The sequence below is a fragment of the Aquarana catesbeiana genome, linkage group LG13 (genome assembly GCF_042186555.1).
Source record: "Aquarana catesbeiana isolate 2022-GZ linkage group LG13, ASM4218655v1, whole genome shotgun sequence".
In the NCBI taxonomy this organism is placed as follows: Eukaryota; Metazoa; Chordata; class Amphibia; order Anura; family Ranidae; genus Aquarana; species Aquarana catesbeiana.
Genome location: NC_133336.1, coordinates 32,505,795 through 32,528,620, shown reverse-complemented (window position 1 = coordinate 32,528,620; position 22,826 = coordinate 32,505,795). Strand labels below are relative to the sequence as shown.

The 22,826-nt window shown below is 44.4% G+C and overlaps 1 protein-coding gene across 16 annotated transcripts in view; it reads right to left on the bottom strand.

The window, feature by feature from the left end:
• NRXN3 (neurexin 3) overlaps positions 1–22,826 on the bottom strand; it is a 460,573-nt gene that overhangs the window by 274,961 nt on the left and 162,786 nt on the right. For all 16 annotated transcript variants that reach the window (XR_012237139.1, XR_012237140.1, XM_073610156.1 and 13 more), the window contains one exon: positions 15,591–15,710. Coding sequence is in view for 14 of the 16 variants with exons in the window: in XM_073610156.1 (XP_073466257.1) it covers positions 15,591–15,710 (120 nt within the window). In the remaining 2 variants the exon portion in view is untranslated. The remainder of the gene's footprint in view (positions 1–15,590; positions 15,711–22,826) is intronic.

The window sequence follows — 22,826 nt, the reverse complement described above, 5'->3', positions numbered from 1 at the left end:
GGGGGAATCTGATGGGGGTTTTGATGGGGACCTCGATATAAGGGGAAACTCTGTCTGATGGGTACTCTCGTGAAAGGGGGACTTTGATGGGTACTATGATATTAAAGGTCTCTGATGGGAAACCTAATTTAAGTGGGGACTCTGATGGGGACTTTGATGTAAGGCAGGAATCTGATGGGACCCTGATGCAAGGGGGGAATCTGATGGGGACCCTGATAGGGACGCTGATATAAGGGGGAATTCTGTCTGATGGGGACTCTCAATAAGAGAGACTTTGGTGGGGACTGTAATATTAGGGGGTTTTGATGAGGAACCTGATGTAAGTGGGGACTCAGATGGAAACCCTGATGCAAGAGGGGACTCAGATGGAAACCCTGATGTAAGAGGGGACTCAGATGGAAACCCTGATGTAAGAAGGTCTTTGATGGGGATGCAGATATAAGGAGACTGTGATGTAAGGGGGTATCTGGTGGAGACCATCATATAAAGGGAGGCGCTGATGCGGATCCTGATGTAAGGGGGGACTCTGATGGGGACTCTCATGTAAGGGGAATTTTCGTGGGGACGCAGATATAAAGGGACTGATGTAAGGGATACCATCACCTAAGGGGGGACTCTGATATAAGGGAGCTCTGATGGGGACCCTTGTGTAAGGGGGGCTCTATTGAGGACTTTGATGGAGACATTCTGTCTTATGGGGACTCTCTTGTAAGGGGGACTTCGATGGGGGCTCTGATAATAGGGGGCTCTGATAGGGACCCTGATGTAACAGGGGAATCTGATGGGGACACCGATGTAAGAGGGGACTCTGATGGGGACCCTCATGTAAGGGGGACTTTTATGGGGACTCCGATAAAAGGGAACACTGATGTAAAGGGGGGCTCTAAAGGCGATCCTCATGTAAGGGGGGATTCTGATGGAGACCCCCATGCAAGGGGAGACTGCGATGTAAGAGGGATCCATCAAGTAAGGGGAACTCTGGTGTGGACTCTCAAGTAACGGGAACTTTGATGGGGCTCTGATATAAGAAATGTAAAATTTGATTTCTTCATTTCTAAAACTGTTTTTTTTTTTTGCCCCACAAATATTAGTAGAATATACAAGGAGGCCCTCATCCGGAAACGTTTGGAGACCCCTGCTGTAGATACCTAACTAAATAAATCATTGGAAGGCCAAAGCACTTCTAAAATTTCCCCCGTGTCTAGTAAGCAGCCAGAAACAGTTGCTAAGGATCAGCCTTCCGCCATTGAACATTCCCAATCCAACACTGCGCCTTTGTGATAAGAGACATGTCAATGCGTTGGATGAGACGGAATGTGATGGATGTGGATTCTTTGGCCACATTGGAAGATTATGTTGGTCCTCGTATGGTGAAGATCCGTAGAGAACGAGACACAATATATAAAAGAACAATGAGTTTGTATCCCACCGCATCCAACAGCCAACAACACATCTCCGCATCGCTCCAAGTGAATGGCGGGCACAACGGGTTTGGTGTGCTGTCAGGACAGGGGGAGGTTAACAACACGAGCGCCTGAATTTCATGTACGGTTCTGCCAGGCGTGAATAATATGTCGCAGACGTCACTCGCCTTTCCATATGTACAGAAATTCACTAGTAAAACTGCCGCCAGTCATGAGCCGCTGAGCACGGAGGGTGCCAGGAGCGAGGGGGACGCTGGTTACACTCTCTGCCATTTCCCTGCCTCGTGGAAGAGAGAGAGAGAGAGAGAGACAGGATCTGCCATAGGTGGCATCGCCCCCTCCCAAATATCAGTAGGAGGGAGGGGGAGAATGGGGAGAAGCTTACATCCCCTGCTAACATCCAACAGTGTCAGGGTTAATAAAAAGTAAGTGCGCCTCGCTCTGCTGGCCCAGCTGTCCCGACCAATGATGGAAATCCGAGCTGAAGGCAACGCGGGAGGAACGGCCACAGCCAGAAGGAGGGCAGTCATCACCAATCTGAGATCAGATGGAAGAGAGCCTGGCACCGCACCAGAGGGCACAGGCATTAACCCCTCCACTGCCTGGCACCACGCAAGAGGGCACAGGGATTAACTCCTTCACTGCCTGGCACCACACCAGAAGGTTCAGGGATTAACCCCTTTACTGTTTGACACTGCACTAGGGGAGCATAATAATAATCATAATCATAACCCATAATCTGCCTGGCACCACACAAGAGGGGGTACAACTTAACCCATTCGATGGCACAAGGACTAATCCCTTCACTACCTTGATCTGCAACCTAGACCACAGGGATTAACCGTTTTAACACCTAAAACGACACCAGGGGGCACACAGATTAAACCTTTATTTGCTTGGCAATGCAACAGAGGGACGAGAATTTAACCCCTTCATTGCCTGACATTGCAAGTGAGGCACACAGATTAACTTCCTCGTTGCCTGGCACTGCACCAGAGGGCACATGGATTAACCCCCTCACTGCCTAGCACTGCAGAGGGCAAAAATATTAACCACTTTACTGCTTTGCACTGCAACAGTGGGCATACAGATTATCCCCTTCACTGAACACATATTAACCTCCTCACGGCCTGGAACCACACCAGAGGGCACACAGATGAACCCCTTCACTGCCTACCACCACTCCAAAGGGCACATGACTTAACCCCTTCACTGTCTGCTACTGCATCAGAGGGCTTACAGACAGACCCCTTCACTGCCTGGCAGCAAATAGGGGGTGCATATTAACCCCTGCGCTGCTTGGCTTCTGAACAGAGGCATTAACACCTTAACTGCATGGCACCACTCACCAAAGGGCACAGAAATGGGGAAAGACAATTTTTAGAGTTGACATACAGTGCTTTGAAAAAGTATTCAATCCCCTTGAAATGTTCCACATTTTTTCATGTTACAACCAAAAACGTAAATGTATTTTATTGGGATTTTATGTGATAGACCAACACAAAGTGGCACATAATTGTGAAGTGGAAGGAAAATGATAAATGGTTTTCACTATTTTTTACAAATAAATATCTGAAAAGTGTGGCGTATATTTGTATTGTATAATACAAATTTGTAGAACCACCTTTTGATGCAATTACAGTTGCTTGGGGATGTCTCTACCAGCTTTGCACATCTAGAGAGAGACATTTTTGCCAATTCTTCTTTGCAAAATATCTCAAGCTCTGTCAGATTGGATGGAGAGCGTCTGCGAAGAGAAATTTTCAAGTCTTGCCACAAATTCTCAATTGGATTTAGGTCTGGACTTTGACTGGGCCATTCTAACACATTAATATACTTTGATCTAAACCATTCCATTGTAGCTCTGGTTGTATGTTTAGGGTCTTTGTCCTGCTGGAAGGTGAACCTCCACCCCAGTCTAAAGTTTTTTGCAGACTCTAACAGGTTTTCTTCTAAGATTGCCCTGTATTTGGCTCCATCCATCTTCCCATCAACTCTGACCAGCTTCCCTGTCCCTGCTGAAGAAAAGCATCCCCACAACATTATGCTGCCACCACCATGTTTCACGGTGGGGATGGTGTGTTCAGGGTGATGTGCAGTGTTAGTTTTCCACCACACATAGCATTTTTCTTTTAGGCCAAAAGTAAAATTTTGGTCTCATCTGACCAGAGGACCTTCTTCCACATGTTTGCTGTGTCCCCCACATGGCTTCTTGCAAACTGCAAACAGGACTTCTTATGGCTTTGTTTCAACAATAGCTTTCTTCTTGCCACTCTTCCATAAAGACCAGATTTGTGGAGAGCACAACTAATAGTTGTCCTTTGGACAGATTCTCCCACTTGAGCTGTGGAACTCTGCAGCTCCTCCAGAGTTACCATGGGTCTCTTGGCTGCTTCTCTGATGAATGTTCTCCTTGCCCGGCCTGTCAGTTTAGGTGGACGGCCATGTCTTGGAAGGTTTGCAGTTGTGCCATACCAGTGGTGTCTGGTGCTCAAAATTTTTTGGGGGGCGCAAACAAACTGAAAAATTCTAAAAAAAAAACTCCATCAATTGCAGCCTCACTGTGCTCATCAAATGCTGCCACTGTGCCCCGCCGCTTGCCATCTGCCCGGCGCTTACCGTCTCGGCGGGACAGCGGGTGACGGCGGCGGGTGGTGTCCTCCATGTCCTTGATGTCTTCTTCCGTCCTCTCCTATGACTGGACGTCCAATCACAGTGCCTGTCATTTCAGCCAATCAGGTGACGGGTAACAGACCCGAGCACCTGACTGGCGGAGAAATGGTTCAGTGTTAGGAAAGCGAATATTCATTCGCTTTTCTAACACACCTTTTTTGACGCCCATTAGAGCCTATGGCAGACCGCCACTGTGCCATACTCTTTCCATTTTCGGATGATGGATTGAACAGTGCTCCCTGAGATGTTCAAAGCTTGGGAATTTTTTTTCCCTGACCTGCCTGGTGTGTACCTTGGCCTTCATTATGCTGTTTGTTCACTAAGGTTCTCCAACAAACCTCTGAGGACATTACAGAACAGCTGTATTTATACTGAGATTAAATTACACACAGGTGGACTCTATTTACCAATTAGGTGACTTCTGAAGGCAATTGGTTCCACTAGATTTTAGTTAGGGGTATTGGAGTAAAGGGGGCTGAATACAAATACACACAACAATTTTTAAATATTTATTTGTAAAAACTTTGGAAAACCATTCATCATTTTCCTTCCACTTCACAATTATGTGCCACTTTGTGTTGGTCTATCACATAAAATCCCAATAAAATACGTTTACGTTTTTGGACGTAAAATGACAAAATGTGGAAAATTTCAAGGGGTATGAATACTTTTTCAAAGCACTGTAGTAGAGGAAAGAACCCTACCCTCTGTCTCCAGACACCGTAGGAGGATCGGACAGCTGGGAGTACTTGAAGAAAGAATATTCACTGGGACTTCTCACGGCTACAAAGGGCAGCAAAGTGCTACAGCCCACAGCAGCCAATCAGAATTCAGATCACCTCTGTTCATAGGTGTGCGCAGCCTATTGCAGTAGGGTGTGCACCCCAAAGCTCAAACACACAGGCTTTTCTCTGCAGCCTCAGCTGCACTGGACAGTAAATGAATGGTGCTCTGTGCTGAGCGGCTTCCTGTTCTTTCTTTTAACTGAAGCATAGTAGACACAATTTACTATGCTTCGGTTATGAATGGACACAGTGAGCGAGTGTGTTCACCGAGTTCATTTAGAAAAGGGGCCGATAAATTACATATTTACTAGCCCCTTCCCCCACTCTCCATCCTGAAACAGGGATAGGAGGAGGGAAGCCAGCAGCACTGTGGGGCAAACACTGGAGGAAGCCCGGGCAGTATGGGGAATCAGCTCCACACGCAGGGTATAAGGTGGGCACAGGCACACCTGGCACACCCCCTGTGCATGCCTATGCCTCTGTTTAGAGTAAAAAAACTGAAAGCTGTGTTCTGATTGGTTGCAAAGGTTTACTGCACTTTTCTGATTCTGCAGCTTCTATTATTTCACTGTTATGAGATTTTTAACTAAAATAGCAACAATGTCCACCAGAAAATCCAACGATTATTATAACGTCTACTGCAACTGAGTCTACTGTGCGCGATAAGAGAAAAACTCGCAGCCCCGCCATCAACAGAATAAATGTTTGAATAAAACATTACATAGCTGTGCGCGGGTGCTGCAAACAATTCTCTTCTCTCGCAGCTTTGTCCTAGGAAATTTCTACATGTTGCTGATACACAATGCTCTGCAGCTCTCTATTCCTCCCACCTGCTACTATAAAGATTGTCAGCAATGATCTCTGCGCTCGCCGCTCAGTGATAGGAATGGTGTTACTCTCAGACAGGACGACGTACAAAGGATGAAGCCTGCATATGCCAGAAACACACTGCCACCATGTGGTGACATTACATAACTACCAGATCACAGATCCTGCAATATTGATATGATAGCATTATCTACAGCGGCTTTTCTCTACCGTTTACCCCCTTGGAATAATTTCTAGGTCTTGGGGAAGCCCCTGATATAATCAATAATTGGCAGTCGGTGGAAAAAAAATGCCCCTTTGGCCCATTGCTGGCCTCTAATATCATATAAAAAATATCATTGGTGACATTCAGCTGGCTCTGCCAGGTGTCATTGGCCCCAGAACTAGAGGCCCCACCAGATAAGAGGTCAATCAGCCCCAACTCAAGGAACCCCTAACAACCTCTGGAGGAATCGTAGTTGATAATGGCTGCACCGGAGATTCACCACAATTATGACATAAGGAACATAAAACAGTTAAAGTAGAATTATAGTGACATTTTTAACTTTGCCCTACAGGTCAATGCATAAAAACGTATTACCTTAAAGACAGCCTGAACTATAGCCAGTGACATAGCTGGCGCATGCGCAGTACGCATGTGCTGTGAATTCAGAGAATTTCATGCCGCAACAGTGACGTCATCGCGTCTTGATTATTCAAACACCTGAAGAGTGTGAACCCGGAAGGAAGACTGGGCCTAGATGGAAGCATTGGGAGCGGTGACAGCTCAGCACTGGAGAGTGGTTCATACTAATACATATATTTATAAAGAGTTTACTTCAAACTGGTGAATATGTGGTGAATGTTAATAAAAATACAGATTGAGGAGTCTATGTATGATCTAAAGCAGAGGTCTTTCTGCAAAAAGGGCCAGTTTACTATCCTTCAGATTTTAGAGGGGCCAGACTGTGGGTAGTGGGAGTTAAAAATGTCCTGGCGTCAGTAACAAATGCCCCATCGTTGGTGTCAGTGAGAGGAATAGTGCCTCATCGTTGGTGTCAGTGAGAGGAATAGTGCCTCATCGTTGGTGTCAGTGAGAGGAATAGTGCCTCATCGTTGGTGTCAGTGAGAGGAATAGTGTCTCATCATTGGTGTCAGTGAGAGGAATAGTGCCTCATCGTTGGTGTCAGTGAGAGGAATAGTGCCTCATCGTTGGTGTCAGTGAGAGGAATAGTGTCTCATCATTGGTGTCAGTGAGAGGAATAGTGTCTCATCATTGGTGTCAGTGAGAGGAATAGTGTCTCATCATTGGTGTCAGTGAGAGGAATAGTGCCTCATCGTTGGTGTCAGTGAGAGGAATAGTGCCTCATCGTTGGTGTCAGTGAGAGGAATAGTGCCTCATCGTTGGTGTCAGTGAGAGGAATAGTGCCTCATCGTTGGTGTCAGTGAGAGGAATAGTGCCTCATCGTTGGTGTCAGTGAGAGGAATAGTGTCTCATCATTGGTGTCAGTGAGAGGAATAGTGCCTCATCGTTGGTGTCAGTGAGAGGAATAGTGCCTCATCGTTGGTGTCAGTGAGAGGAATAGTGTCTCATCATTGGTGTCAGTGAGAGGAATAGTGCCTCATCGTTGGTGTCAGTGAGAGGAATAGTGTCTCATCATTGGTGTCAGTGAGAGGAATAGTGCCTCATCGTTGGTGTCAGTGAGAGGAATAGTGTCTCATCATTGGTGTCAGTGAGAGGAATAGTGCCTCATCGTTGGTGTCAGTGAGAGGAATAGTGTCTCATCATTGGTGTCAGTGGGAGGAATAATGCCCAATGGTAATTGTCAATGGAAGGAATAGCGTCCCATCATAGGTATCAGTGAGAGGAAAAGTCTTCCATCATTGGTGTCAGTGGAAAGAATAGTGTCCCATCCTTGGTCTTAGTGAGAGGAATAGTGCCTCATCATTAGTGTCAGTGGGAGGAATAGTGACTCATTGTAATTGTCAATAGAAGGAATAGTATCCAATCATTGGTGTCAGTGAGAGGAATAGTTCTCCATTGTAATTGCCAATTGAAGGAAAAGTGTCCCATCATTGGTGTCAGTGGGAGGAACAGTGCTCCATCATTGGTGTCAGTTGTATGAATTATGCCCATTGTTAATGTCAGTGGGAGGAATAGCGCCCCAAGGACCGGATAAAGGCAAGCAAAGGGGCCGCAGTTTGGAGAACACTGATCTATAGGATGTAGAAGCTCCTGAGTCACGTTGGGGTCTATTTATCAATCAAGTTATCTCCGTCGGGTCTAATCATCCATGTTTTCACCCAAGATTAACCATTTTACCATTGTAAAAATAAGTGAACCTTGGGTGAAAAGGTTCCTAAATAGTCCCCATAGGGATCAATTCACTAACGTTTATCACATGCTATATTGGTGTCACATGACCCATTTGCATGAATTATTGCATATGGTATTTTAAGAGCCAATTCATGAATAAAAAAATAGTGGAACATACAGAGTGAAGGACGACTGAACAACTCTCAACCTGGACAGAAAAAAGTCTAGTAAAAATTTCAGTCTTGTGAAACTGCATGTACATGTGTTGTGTGTGAGTATGGACAAAACCAAATGTTACTAGGCTATATTTTCTCTAGGTAGAGTTGTATTTCGTCATTACATGATCTGCCTGCATTGCACAGATAAGCACCGAGTCCCAGTGATGACAATCACTCGCTCTAAAATAAGATGAGTAATAAAACCAGAACTTTTTTTTTTTTTTATTGTTTCATTAAAATGTTGATGAGAGGGAAGAACAATGGAGGGCAACTTATAAGCAGATTACACTACAGTACAGAAAATATTTATCTGGATGGAAGATTCAGGTCTGGGGACACCTGCCATGACCAGCTCCAGGTTGTAATCAGAATAGGATGATCACACACTGCCGGCACTCTATATAATTCATCTGATGCAATCCCACAGACTGGAGACGGAGACCCTCCAGCTTGGCCGGAGTCATGTGACCGGTCGCACGGCGGCGGGCAGTCCATCGGAGCGCGCTGCCGGCTGGCGCTGGGAGAGGACGAGGCTGCAGGGAACTTGTTTTCTGCAGTGGTTTAATTAAATATTATAAATAATTAAACTCCCTCCAACTAGCGAACAAATTCAGACCGCAGACGACCTCTTGATTTCTGTTGACCTTCTCGGCTGCATCCTCCATGATTTAACCCCCCCAGGAGACAGTGCGGCAATTCTTACAGCAGGAATCCTTCTATAGACAGGAATGTTACATTGTGACAGCGACGAGTCTTGTATTCTGCGTCATTTTTGGTGGAAAAGGGCCAAACCAAAAAACAGCGATTTATAAATGTGGCACGAAGATTTGTACAAGTAACACCCAGATTCATCATCCCACCGCCCTTGTCTGTACTTGACCTTCGGAAGGTTTTACCCCCCCGCTTTTGGCGATACGGCACTGCGTTACTTTAACCGACAATTGTGCAGTTGTACGATGCTGTACCCAGATACAATTTATGTCTTTTTTTCCCCCACAAATAGAGCTTTCTTTTGATGGTATTTGATCACTTATGCGTTTTTTATTTTTTACGTTATAAACAAAAAACGACCGACAATTAAAACAAAAAACAACAAAAAAAAAAAACAATATTTTTTACTTTCTGCTATAAAACATATCCATTAAAAAAATGTAAAAAAAAAACTAATTTCTTCATAAATTTAGGCCAATATGTATTCTGCTACATATTTTTGGTAAAATAAAATCCCAATAAGTATATATTGATTGGTTTGCGCAAAAGTTATACTGTCTACAAACTATGGGATATTTTTATTTATTTATTTTTTACTAGTAACGGCCGCGATCAGCGACTTATAGAGGGACTGCATTTTTGCAGTGGACAAATCGGACACTAAAGCCTTATACACACGATCGGATTGTTGGCCAACAAAACCGTGGGCTTTTGTCCAAAAGGGCGTTGGCCCAAACTTGTCTTGCATACAAACGGCAAGGAATTGTCGGTCAACAATCACGAACGTAGTGACTTACTACGTTGTTTTTCAGCTCTTTAGCGCCACCCATTGGGTTCCTTCTGCTAATTTTGTGTTGGTAGAAGTCTGGTGAGTGTTGATTCGCACTTTTCATGTCGCACTTTTCATTTCGCGCTTTTCAGTTTGTTTCTGAACGGCCGTTCGCCAACCAGCCATGTTGCGGAATCGGAGGAGATAACGGCTTATTTATTATTGGCCTTGGAGTTATTGCTTGGACGTTATTTTTTTGGTTGAATAATAATGATTTGATTTGTTATATTTTCTATATTTTTGGATCCATAGAATGTACTTTTTGGTTAAGTTCTATTGGCAGATAACATGTCTAATTTTATTTGTTTTCTTTTTTTAATGCACAATAAAAAAAAATTGTGTAGAATAATACTTGGCTATGTGTTTTACTTCAAATGACAGTTTGGGAGTAGGCAGTTACATTTAAAAAAATACAATGTAAAATTGACAAGTGACACCAACATAGTTGTATCTTTGATCTCAAAAACTACAGGATAATGGTGTTTTGGTAACTTGCCCAAATAAAAAAAAAAAAAGCATAATAATATTATTCTTGATATCACTAGAAAAAAAAAGCCTTTGAAAATTAGTTCGCAATAACTCCATCAGCAAAGCAGCTTCATTATTATCCCATTAAAAAGAAGAGAATTGTGCGCTGCGTTTCGAGATTTCATAATTTGCAGCGTCACGAATGTTAATCCTCCATGTCCGACAGACTTGTGTACACACGCTTGGAAAATCTGACAACAGACATTTGTCCACGGCAAGTTTTAAAACCTGCTAGAAGAAGGGGAGGATCAGAGAAGACAGGATCAAACAGCCTTTTTACACAATGCCGAGGATTAACCCCTTAGGTTCCACAGTATAACAAGCATGCTTTACTGCATATACAGACCGATTATACTGTTGTGGGTTTAGTAACATTTTAACATTCAGGAAGTGGAAGGACCTATCTGAGTGCCTCCAGCCTTCCCTGACAAAGAAAGACAGTGCTTTTGAAACGCGTCAGTGGTGATGTAACGGCTTTTGCTTGAGTGTTGTCACAATGAATAGAATAATAATTAATACAAACAATCATTGATACAACGATCTCAACCCCCGAGTGGAAGCACCGACCGATGCATTGTGTATATATATATATATATATATGTATGTATATATATATTCTGTGACTGGATAAGTGGAGGACCGATCTGGATCAGTGCGGCTGGGGCACAGTATACATCCATCAGCCATAACATTATGACCACTGGCAGGTAAAGTGAATAATATTGATTATCTCCTTACAATGGCATCCGAAAAAAGTGGGATATATTAGGCAGCAAGTAAACATGTTGTCCCTGAAGTTGACGTGTTAAAAACAGAAAAAAATGTTAGGTTGTTGTGTATGGAGGCTGCATAGCGGCAGACTGGTCAGGGTGCCCATACTGACCCGTGTCCACAGCCAAAAGCACCTACAATGGGCACGTGAGCGTCAGAACTGGACCACGGAGCAATGGAAGAAGGTGGTCTGGTCTGATGAATCATGTTTTCTTTTACATCCTGTGGTTGGCTTGGCGTGTGCGTCACTTACCTGGGGAAGAGATGTCACCAGGATGCACTATGGGAAGAAAGCAAGCCAACCGAGGCAGTGTGATGCTTTGGGCAACGTTCTGTTGGAAAACCTTGGCTCCTGCCATTCATGTGGATGTTACTTTGACACGTAACATCTACCTAAACATTGTTGGTGCCTAAGTACATCCCTTCATGGAAGCGTATTCCCTGATGGCAGTGGCCTCTTTCAGCAGGATAATGCGCTCCTGCCACACTACAAAAATGGGTCAAGAATGGTTTGAGGAACACAACAATGAGTCTGAGGTGTTGACTTGTCCTCCCAATTCTCTAGATCTTCATCCATCGAGTATCTGTGGGAAGTGCTGGAAAATAGAGACCCCCACCTCGCAATTTACAGGACTTAAAGGATCTGCTACTGACGGCATACCTTCCAGAGGTCTGGAGTCCATGCCTGGACGGGTCAGGGCTGTTTTGGCAGCAAAAGGAGGACCTACCCAATATTAGGTGGGTGGTCATGAAGTTATGGCTGATCAATGTATTTCAAAGTAATTGATTCTCCTCGGAAATTGTGGGAAGGACTTTTCCCATTGTGATATACTTTTCAGCTCTTCTGTAATATGATCATACAGTATATACATACAGTCATGACATGTATGACGCTGTGACATCATGTGGCTCATAGCGTTACATGTGTACAACAAAGAGAAGGAGTAGCAGGTAGGTGCACAGCATTCAGCAAAATATCCGTAATGATCACTTACCTGCACAAGCCAGTCCTGCGCATGTGTAATCACTTACCTGGCCAACCAGGAAAGACAACCCCCCCACCAGATTGGCAGCTTTTCAGGGTCTCCCTTCCCCCTCACTGCATACCTCTAGACCAGGGGTCTCAAACTCGCGGCCCTCCAGCTGTTGCAAAACTACAAGTCCCATGAGGCATTGCAAACCTGACAGTTACAAGCATGACTCCCACAGGCAGAGGCATGATGGGACTTATAGTTTTGCAGTTTTTACTAGTTTGAGACCCCTGCTCTAGACATTACTGGACTTGATACAATGTCACATAACTGACTGACACTTTCCCAGGACCCCCTCCCCGTATTACTTGATAACTCAGTACATCAATGTACCCAATTCTGGGTCATATTACACATATCTCCCAACTTTCTGAAATGGAAATGAGGGACACCTATTAGCAAAAGTAAGTAGGCATAGGACACACCCCCTGCCACACCCCCTTAAAATGGAGAATTGTACCAAAAAAAAAAAAAAAAAAAAAAAACGATTGGTTAAACTCCCAAGTGTTTTTTTTTACACTGAAGGTTAAGAAAGGACTCCCTGTAGTCGCACATGGATGCTGTCCCTAAGATAAGTGTGTAAGTGCCACCCTCAGCCAGGCCACGCTTCCAACGCGTTTTGCCCCCCCCCCCTTTTTTACTACTAGCATGCCTTTATACTGGCTTTTAGAATTTACAAATGCAGAAATTTAGAAATTGGATGAAAGGTAAGGTTTAGCACTGGGAAACACTTTTTGATAGATAAGTAGTGCATTTTATATACAATTATATAAATCAGACCAAAGTGAGGGATAAATGAGGAGGAAAGAGGGACAGAGGGACATTGCTCCAAATAAGGGACAGTCCTTTAAAATCAGGGACAGTTGGGAGGTATGTATTACAGATTGCCACCTTTCCATGGTCCCCAACCCCCCGGATACCTTTGCACATCCGTGTACTCGATACCATGTCATATTACAGCTGAACTCAAGCAAGTTATAAGTCATCATTTAAAGCAGCTATGTAATCCTAAAAAGAATAATGAAATTTACATCTACAAATAGACTTATATAAGTACTTGAATACACCTTCATATTAGCTTCATTCAATCCCCTGCTCTGCAGGACGCTGCAAGAGGGATGGTCAACCAACCAGGGTCTACTGCTTTGCATACTGCTTTTAATCTAACACTGGCAGCATCCTGACAGGAGGGGAGAGCTCCCAGATTGCCTGATCAGTGTGTCACTTTTTTTTTTGTCCAAATCGGGAGGCTGAGTTGTTCCCCTGGACTAGACTGCATTCTTAAAGAGACCCTGTTACCAACTTGGAAAAAATGCAGGGAAAAATCAAGTATTTGAAATGCTTGCTTGCAGCGTTTTTCATCTTCATAAGGTCGGGTTCACGCTGCTGCGATGTCAGACATTGCATGCGATTCTTACCGCACTGCTGTGCAAATCACATGAGATGTATGTGCGATGCGAATTCAGCCATACAGATTGTAAGGCTGAATTCGCATCGCATTCAAAATCGCAAAGGACCCTTTTTTTTTGGTCCGCACCAGAATCGGATCGCACGGGTGTTCACACTCATGCCATCCGATTCCTGTCCGAAATTACAGTTTGCACTGCAGAATGCAGACCGATCTGCGGGCGTTATTAACTTTCTATTGACACCCGCAGCGGTTCGCATAGGGCAGCGTGAACTGCCAGAGCAGGGTTGCCAACCTCCCGCAGCATTTTTTACTGACAAAACATGGAAAATTTACTGGCGGAGCATTTTTCTTTTTTTTTTTACTGGCAACCTGAGAAATTACAGAACTCCTAATGAAAACTAACACACTGGATATTTGAACAGTATATAAACATGATATGGAAACACTGACAATACCTATAACAAAGTCATTTTGCTTGATTTACACTTAAAAAGTTAACACAGCATGAAATCACCAGCCCCTGATATTTACTGGCAGTTGTAAAAAAATCATGGATTTTTACAAACTGTCAGTAAATTTACTGGCGGTTGGCAGCCCTGCGCCGGAGGGTGACATGCAATGCGGGAACCTGTACTGGCTTAAAGCTTTTATTTTTTTTTTGCAATTGCATCAGCTGCAACGTGCCTCTAAACTTGCTAAAGGAATTTGTTGAAATTAATAAACTGGCAACAGGGTTTCTTTAACTACAGTGTAGCCTGCAGGGAAGTCCAGGGCGTGGCTGTACTATTTGGCAGGTGTATCTGGATCAGAAGACTAGCTGAACAAAATAAAAAATATATTGGTAGATAAAACTGGGGAGATTCCCACTCTCTTCTATATTGTGTCCCCCGCTGGCAAGATCCACTCTCTCTTTCTGTCTGTGTCCCCACTGGGGAGAGTTACCCTCTCTTCCCTTCTGTGTCCCCACTGGGGAGAGTTACCCTCTCTTCCCTTCTGTGTCCCCACTGGGTAGAGTTACCCTCTCTTCCCTTCTGTGTCCCCACTGGGGAGAGTTACCCTCTCTTCCCTTCTGTGTCCCCACTGGGGAGAGTTACCCTCTCTTCCCTTCTGTGTCCCCACTGGGGAGAGTTACCCTCTCTTCCTGTCTGTGTCCCCACTGGGGAGAGTTACCCTCTCTTCCCTTCTGTGTCCCCACTGGGGAGAGTTACCCTCTCTTCCCTTCTGTGTCCCCACTGGGGAGAGTTACCCTCTCTTCGCGTCTGTGTCCCCACTGGGGAGAGTTACCCTCTCTTCCCTTCTGTGTCCCCACTGGGGAGAGTTACCCTCTCTTCCCTTCTGTGTCCCCACTGGGGAGAGTTACCCTCTCTTCCTGTCTGTGTGTCCACTGGGGAGAGTTACCCTCTCTTCTATATTGTGTCCCCGCTGGCAAGATCCACTCTCTCTTCCTGTCTGTGTCCCCACTGGGGAGAGTTACCCTCTCTTCCCTTCTGTGTCCCCACTGGGGAGAGTTACCCTCTCTTCCTGTCTGTGTGTCCACTGGGGAGAGTTACCCTCTCTTCTATATTGTGTCCCCGCTGGCAAGATCCACTCTCTCTTCCTGTCTGTGTCCCCACTGGGGAGAATTACCCTCTCTTCCCTTCTGTGTCCCCACTGGGGAGAGGCGCCATCTCTTCCTGTCTGTGTCCCAGCTGGAGAAATTCACCCTCTCTTCTGTCATTGTCCCCACTAGGGAGATTCAACTGACTCACCCTCTGTTCCTTTCTGTGACCCCACTGGGGAAATTCACCCTCTTATGTCATTGTCCACATTAGGGAGATTTACCCGATTCACCCTCTGTTCCTGTCTGTGTCCCCACTGGGGTGAATCATCCTCTCTTCCTGTCTGTGGCCACACTGGGGACAATCATCCTCTCTTCCTGTCTGTATTCCCGCTAGGGAGGTTCACCCTCTCTCCCCGTCTCTAACACAGAAAGTAAATAGAGAACTTCCCAAAAGGGAAATTCTCAGAAATAAAACCCTGGCAGGGGGATCTAACCCTAGATCTCCACATTAAACTGACACTGTATCATTTTTGTGTGGTACTTACGGTCGTTGCACTGGGGACCCGTGTAGGACGTCATGGTGCAATCGCAGGTGAATCCCTCCCACTGCTGCATGCAGACGCCTTGGTTGGCACAGGAGTTCTCCTGACAGGTGGTGGTGGGACCTGGGAAGAGGCAGGGAAGAGCAGCAGGATTAAGATCACAGAAGAAAAGGTCCATCTCCTTCCACCAAACCACCCCAATCTCCAATTCACGGCATGCAACACAGACATGTGCCGGTCATGCAGGGGGCAGAGGAGCCAGGCATGCACAGAACAGACCCTTCCCCTAGACCCAGACCTCGGGGGCGGGGTCTGTGTACCAAACCTCTGCGGAACTCCGTGACAGCGGCAGCTAGAAAATAACAACGTGTTATAGACAAAACACACAGAGCACTCCAGGACCACCCCTCCTCCTCCACCCACCCACCCACCCGGCGTCAGATCCACACAGCGCAGGACCCAACACCCTCCCAAATCTGCATGTGCCCATCTTTACGTTTCTGAAGACTCAAATACAGCCTAAAACAAATACAGAATAAAACAAATACGAGGTAAACTATTCCCAGAATTGTAAATAACTAGCAGTAATTGAAGTTGTAGATGTACAGGACTGATAAATTGCCATTGAAATACAGAGAAAAAACGTTTTCATATATAAACGGGACTTTTCAGGCGCCAAGTTGACAGATAAAAACATTACAAAATATTTAAAAATAAAAAAAATCACATAAAAAAGCTTGTAAATGCTCCTCCTGTGTGGTAGGGGGTCTTAGGGCCAATTTGACTATGGTTCCCAATATGGCTACCTCATATATATACTCCACTGAGCCTTAAAGTGTATGTCCACTTTTGCACCCAAATTGGGATAACACCCATTTTATATTTGTTATGTGTTTCACTTACCTTTTTACTTGCTACATTTTTTTTAGTTTTGTCCTACTATGTAGGGGTTAAAGCGGACCTTCACCCTTCCCACCAACCTTTGTCATCCCAACGCTCCCCCCTCCTCTCCCAGAATCTGACCGTTTTCAAGTAACCCCCCCCCTACACCACAGCAGTCTTTGGGTCACTCTACTGTGCATGTGCAGCGAAGCTTTATCAAGATTTGATAATGCCCCTCAGCACACAGGGACCAGCTGCAAGAACCTGGAAGATACAGCCGGCCCCGATGACGTCAGATGAAGGTGGCAGGGGAAAAGTGTCGGATCACCTTTGGGATATCCACTTTTCAAGTAAGTTTTGTTTACAAAGTTTTGCATTTCAATATTTTTATTGAAGTATTTCACAAGAAAGAATACAAACGTTTTGACAAAGAAAGCGTATCTTCCGCAATCTAAAATACATACTGAATGGGTAAAAAGTCCAAACATTTTTAAATATAAAAGAACATATAAAAAGGGCGTTCTTCCAAATAAGAATCTTCACAGTCAGTATAGATTGTATTGTCAGTGTGGGGTGACCCCAAAACCTTTTTCAAGACTCTAAATAATGCATTTACAAGGCACATCCCAGGCTCACTGTACATTAAAGGACAGAGCAACTACATATATTTACGAAGTTTTGAGTCATTTTTTCCTTTCTATACTAAATTAAAAAAAAAAAAAGTGGGTTTTTAATACCAACAAAAGAAAGCAGCTTTTACTGTCCAAAAAAGAAGATGTAACTCATTTGTGTAGAACAGGGATATGCAATTAGTGGACCTCCAGCTGTTGTAGAACTACAAGTCCCATGAGGCATAGCAAGACTCTGACAGCCACAAGCATGACATCCAGAGGCAGAGGGATGATGGGACTTGTAGTTTTGCAACAGCTGGAGGTCCGCTAATTGCATATCCCTGGTGTAGAGTGTTGCCTGACCAAGTAATCGTCAATCAAACTATCAGCACTGAAAACTGGCCTGTGGTTACAAAGTGGGCACTTGCCTGTGTTTACTATACATTTATCTATATATTAGTTGGGCAATTGACTCTGTATGTGTCCCCTGGGATCTCGCTCTGAATGGCAGTATTGCCTATCATATGGTTGGTTAATTGCTCCACAGATAGACTCCTCCCATGTCTCCTGATGAAGTAGATCATTGACTGGGGAAATGCGGTGGGTATTATTCCTACCTTGCAGGAATCGGCTTCAACTGAAGGAAGATCAGAATTGCATAGAAATTAAAGTTGGCAAATCAGTAATCAGTGGGGGGAGGGGACTGGGGGGTCTAAGGTATATATATATATATATATATATATATATATATATATATATATATATATATATATATGGGGGGTAGCTATGTAATATGTATGAAGAGATTAAATCTGTATTGCTATGTATCATTTAAAGGAGTAATACAGGCACAAGGTTTTTTTTATCTTAATGCATTCTATGCATTAAGATTGAAAACCTTGTGTGTGTAGCAGCCTCCCCGGCACCCCTTAATTACTTACCTGAGCCCCATCTCTCTCCAGCGACGTCAACGAGTGCCTCAGCTGTTCAGGACACTCCTCGTGATTGGCTGAGACACAGCAGCGGTGCCATTGGCTCCCGCAGCTGTCAAAGTCAGTCAGCCAAACAGGGAAGAGAGAGGGGGTGGGGCTGGATCGGGGCTCCGGGTCTGTATGGATACACGGAGCTCTGACTCGGGTGCCCCCATAGGAAGCTGCTGGCTGTGGGGGCACTCGATAGGAGGGAGGGGCCAGGAGCAGCAAAGTGGGACCCAAGAAGAGGAGGATGTGAGCTGCTCTGGGCAAAACCAACTGCACAGGGGAGGTAAGTATAACATGTTTGTTATTTATTTAGTTTTTTAAACGCATCTTTACAATGTCTTTGTGTGATTTTTAAAATCTTTGATATTTTAGGGCCTTATGCACACAGCGATTAAAAATTCAGCGTTTAAATGTGTTTGACACTTTTTTTTTGGCCTGTAAATGCACTTCTATGGGGTGAATTTATTAAAGACAAATAATTTTTGCAAGGGCAGTTGCACTAATTTTTTCCCAGAGCTTAGTAAGTGTGGTAAAGCTGATTGTCATCATCCAATCACGTGCAAGCAAAAAATGCTGTTTTTTTATTTTTCTTGCACCTTATTGGGTATTTTTTGCAAAGTGAAGCTTCACCACATTAATTAGAACAAGCACATTGGGTTCGTGTGAAACGCGTCTACCTTTTATCCCATTGTGTCCTGTTTACTTCTGGCATATGTGAACAAAGGAACAAAGGATCTCATTTCATTCATGCTCCTGGTGGTGTGCGGCTGATTCTCTTCTATACATTTTTTAACCACTTCAGGTCCGCCCCATATTAGTTTTACTGCTACAGGGCGGCACCTGTGTATATATATATAAATATGTGATCTGGCTCTTCCGAGTAGGGGGCATGCATGCGCGCCGCTGATGGCTTGCTCCTGCTGTGAGCAAGCCCCTATAGGAAAAGCACCTCCCACAGTACACTAAAACACTGGCTAGGCACACAGTTAACCCTTTGATCGCCCCTGATGTTAACTCCTTCCCAACCAGTGTCATTAGTACAGTGACAGTGCATATGTTTTAGCACTGATCACTATTGTCACTGGTTCCCAAACAGTGTCAAAAGTGTCAGTTAGTGTCAGATTGCCGACCGCAATATCGCAGTCCCGTTATAAAGTCGCTGATCGCCGCCATTACTAGTATAAAAAAAATAAAAATATCCCATAGTTTGTAGACGCTATAACTTTTGCGCAAACCAATCAATATACACTTATTGGGATTTGGTTACCAAAAATATGGAGCGGAATACATACTGGCCTAAATTTATGAAGAAATTAGATTTTTTACATTTTTTTATTGGATGTGTTTTATAGCAGAAATATATATATATATATATATATATATATATATATATATATATATATATATATATATATATTTTTTTTTTATTTAAATTGTCAATCTTTTTTTGTTTATAGCGCAAAAAAAAACAAAACAAAAAACGCAGAGGTGATCAAATACCACCAAAAGAAAGTTCTATTTGTGGGGAAAAAGGACATCAATTTTATTTTGGTGCAGCGTCACATGAACGCACAATTGTCAGTTAAAGTAATGCAGTGACGTATCGCAAAAAATGGCCTGGTCATAAAAGAGGGGGGGTAAACCTTCCAGGGGTCAAGTGGTTAAAGGAAAATAAGTGCAACTGTGCTTGCAAAGTGCACAGTCTATTTGACTCAGTAAATCCATCCCTTTGAGGTGGATATACTAAAGGCAAATGGACTGTGCACTTGCCCTCTGCTAGGGCGGTCGCTCCGGAGCTTAGTAAATGAGGGGGAGCTCTGCTGATTTCCATCATCCAATCATGTGCAAGCAAAAATGCTGTTTTTTTTTTCCCTTGCATGTGATTGGGTATTCATTGTAAAGTGAACCTTTACCTCATTTATTAAGCTCTTGTGTAACTGCACTTGCAAAGTCCACAGTCTATTTGCCTTTGATAAATGTCCATGCACACCTAGGTGTTTAGAGGTGTAATAGGAAAAGAGCATTTACAGGCAGAACAAAAAAAAAAACATCAATAGTGCATTCAGGAGCTTTTTGGGCAGAAAAACATATTTGATGCTGCTAAACATGTGTAAACGCATCCAAACGCACATAACTCCAGAGGCACTTAGGGCTAGAGTGGTCATTCCAATGGACAAAAAAAAAAAAAAAAGTATAATCTTGCCAATGGAATCGCTCAAACACTTGACGCACCTAAACACATATGCAATATGAGGCTAAGCGTTTTTCAAGCTGCTTTTTCCTGCCAGGTATAAAAAGCTTTTGAAGGAAAATTTCAAACGTCCTTCGTGGATGAGCCCCTATGTGACTTATCTGTAAACATGGCACCTGAAAAGACTCAATTTATATATTTATTGACACAACTCATTGTAAAGGAAGTAATTCCCGACACGTGCCAGAACTGTAACTGTCACATTGGTTGTTCTCTCAACCAAACTGTCAAAGCATCCAATGGCTGGTGTCATAACTGATCACATGTGCAGCATCATGGCAGTTGAGGATTAAACAGAGGCCAAGATGGCAGCTTCCTTGGCTGAAAACGATAGGGGGGGGGGTTACTTCCACTTTAAAAGATTTGTTTAAAAACATTTAGAGAAAACAATTGTGGCTGGTGTCACAGGGGAGACCTGGACGCCGGTGACAAATCGTCACAGCATCAGGATCGCTAAGACACTGCCTGGCGATTCCTATGGAATTGCTCCCTCACTAGCTGAGCCAATGAGATGTTGCTCCCGGTTCCAGTGACTGAGATTTTGCGACATTCGGGGGCCAGCGAGGGAGTGAATCCATATGGAAGGCTCTCTCATAAGTCTCTGCTGCTGGCGGTGTGTCGGTCGTTGGAGAGATTAAACTTGGTAAACACGGAAGACGCTATACAAAGGCTTTTTTCTTCAGCAGGAACGCGGGGGGAACGCAGTTCCGGCACCTTCATCACTGAATGTAAATTATGCCAAGGAATGCTGAGATGTGCTGGAGGGTCTTTTGATGCTGGCTGCTCTATTGTTGCTGGAGGGGAGGGGGGTCCTTCGTTGTTGGGGAGGTCTATTGCTGTTGGTGGGGGGAGATCTTTTTTTTCTGGGGGGTCAATTGTTGATGGGGGAGATCTACTGTTGAGGGAGAGGGTCTATTATTGCTGGCTGCTGGAGATTCTATTGATACTCTGGATATTGGGAGATCTATTGTTCCTGAGGTGGATCTATTGTTGATAGGGGTATTTTGGTATTTTGATGTGTGGGATCTATTTTGCTGGGGGATATTTTTTTGCTGGCAGGGATCTATTTTTGCTGGGGAAATCTATTGCTGATGAGTGAATCTATTGTTGCCAGGAGATATATTGTTGTTGAGTGCATACATTTTTGCTGCAGGGATCTGTTGTTGCTGGGGAGGTCTATTGTTGCTGAGAGGGTCTATTGTTGCTGAAGGGGTCTATTGTTGCTGAGGGGGGTCTATTGTTGCTGAGGGGGGTCTATTGTTGCTGAGGGAGTCTATTGTGGTTTGGGTGGATCTATTGCCGATAGGGGTATTCTAAATTGTGTGGGATCTATTGTTGCTGGGGGGATATTTTGTTGCTGGGAGAGATCTGTTGTTGCTGGGGAAATCTATTGCTGATGAGTGAATCTATTGTTGCCAGGAGGAATCTATTGTTGCTGTGGGCATCTATTGTTGCTGGGGAGGTCTATTGTAGCTGAGGGGGTCTATTGTTGCTAGGGAGATATATTGTTGTAGAGTGTATCGATTGTTGTTGCGGGGATCTATTGTTGCTGGGGAGGTCTATTGTTGCTGAGCGGGTCTATTGTTGCTGGGGGAGTCTATTGTTGCTGGGGAAGACTATTGTTGCTGGGGGGAGCCTATTGTTGCTGGGGGAGTCTATTGTTGCTGGGACGGGTCTATCGTTGCTGGGGGAGTCTATTGTTGCTGAGGGGGTCTATTGTTGCTGGGGAGGTCTATTGTTGCTGGGACAGGTCTATTGTTGCTGGGGAAGACTATTGTTGCTGGGGGAGCCTATTGTTGCTGGGGGAGTCTATTGTTGCTGGGACAGGTCTATCGTTGCTGGGGGAGTCTATTGTTGCTGGGGAGGTCTATTGTTGCTGGGACGGGTCTATTGTTGCTGGCTGCAGGGGACCTATTTTACTGCCTTTCATTAGCAAATTCCATACAAACCAGAAATGATACTTGGTTCTGTATTCTCTAGGTAGGGGGGGTTGAACCAGGAAATGGTCCTCAGAGGTGGGTAGGGGGCGGAGACAAGGAGTGACTCAAAAAGGGGGAGTATCTGTACCTACTGTCTGAAAAAAAAAACCCTGGCTAGACAGGACATAGGACTCCGCCTCCTGCTGTGATGCAAAACAGGTTGCAAAAGAAGAATAGAGAGCCTGAATTTGTTGGTCTTCTGAAAATGCCAATTTCCCGGCCATCTCTGGTGTCAGTGGTTTGAGCCTCTCACCGGGAACAAGTCAGAATTTCTTTTCTGTAAATCTAATCCCAGACTGACCCAATTAGATTGACTTGCCAGCCAGGAAACTGTAATGTTGAGATACGGAGGACAGCAATGACTCCCTCTTGAAAATCTTGTTCCCCCCCATGAGGTCCTCCAGGGAGGTTCTGTTGTTCTCCTCCCACTGGGGTCCCTCTGGGGGCCTCTTCTTACTTCATTCTCATGGTGAAGTAGATTGGACACATCTACGTAAATCATGGATCGTGTCTGCCCTGTTATTCGGTGGTTCGAT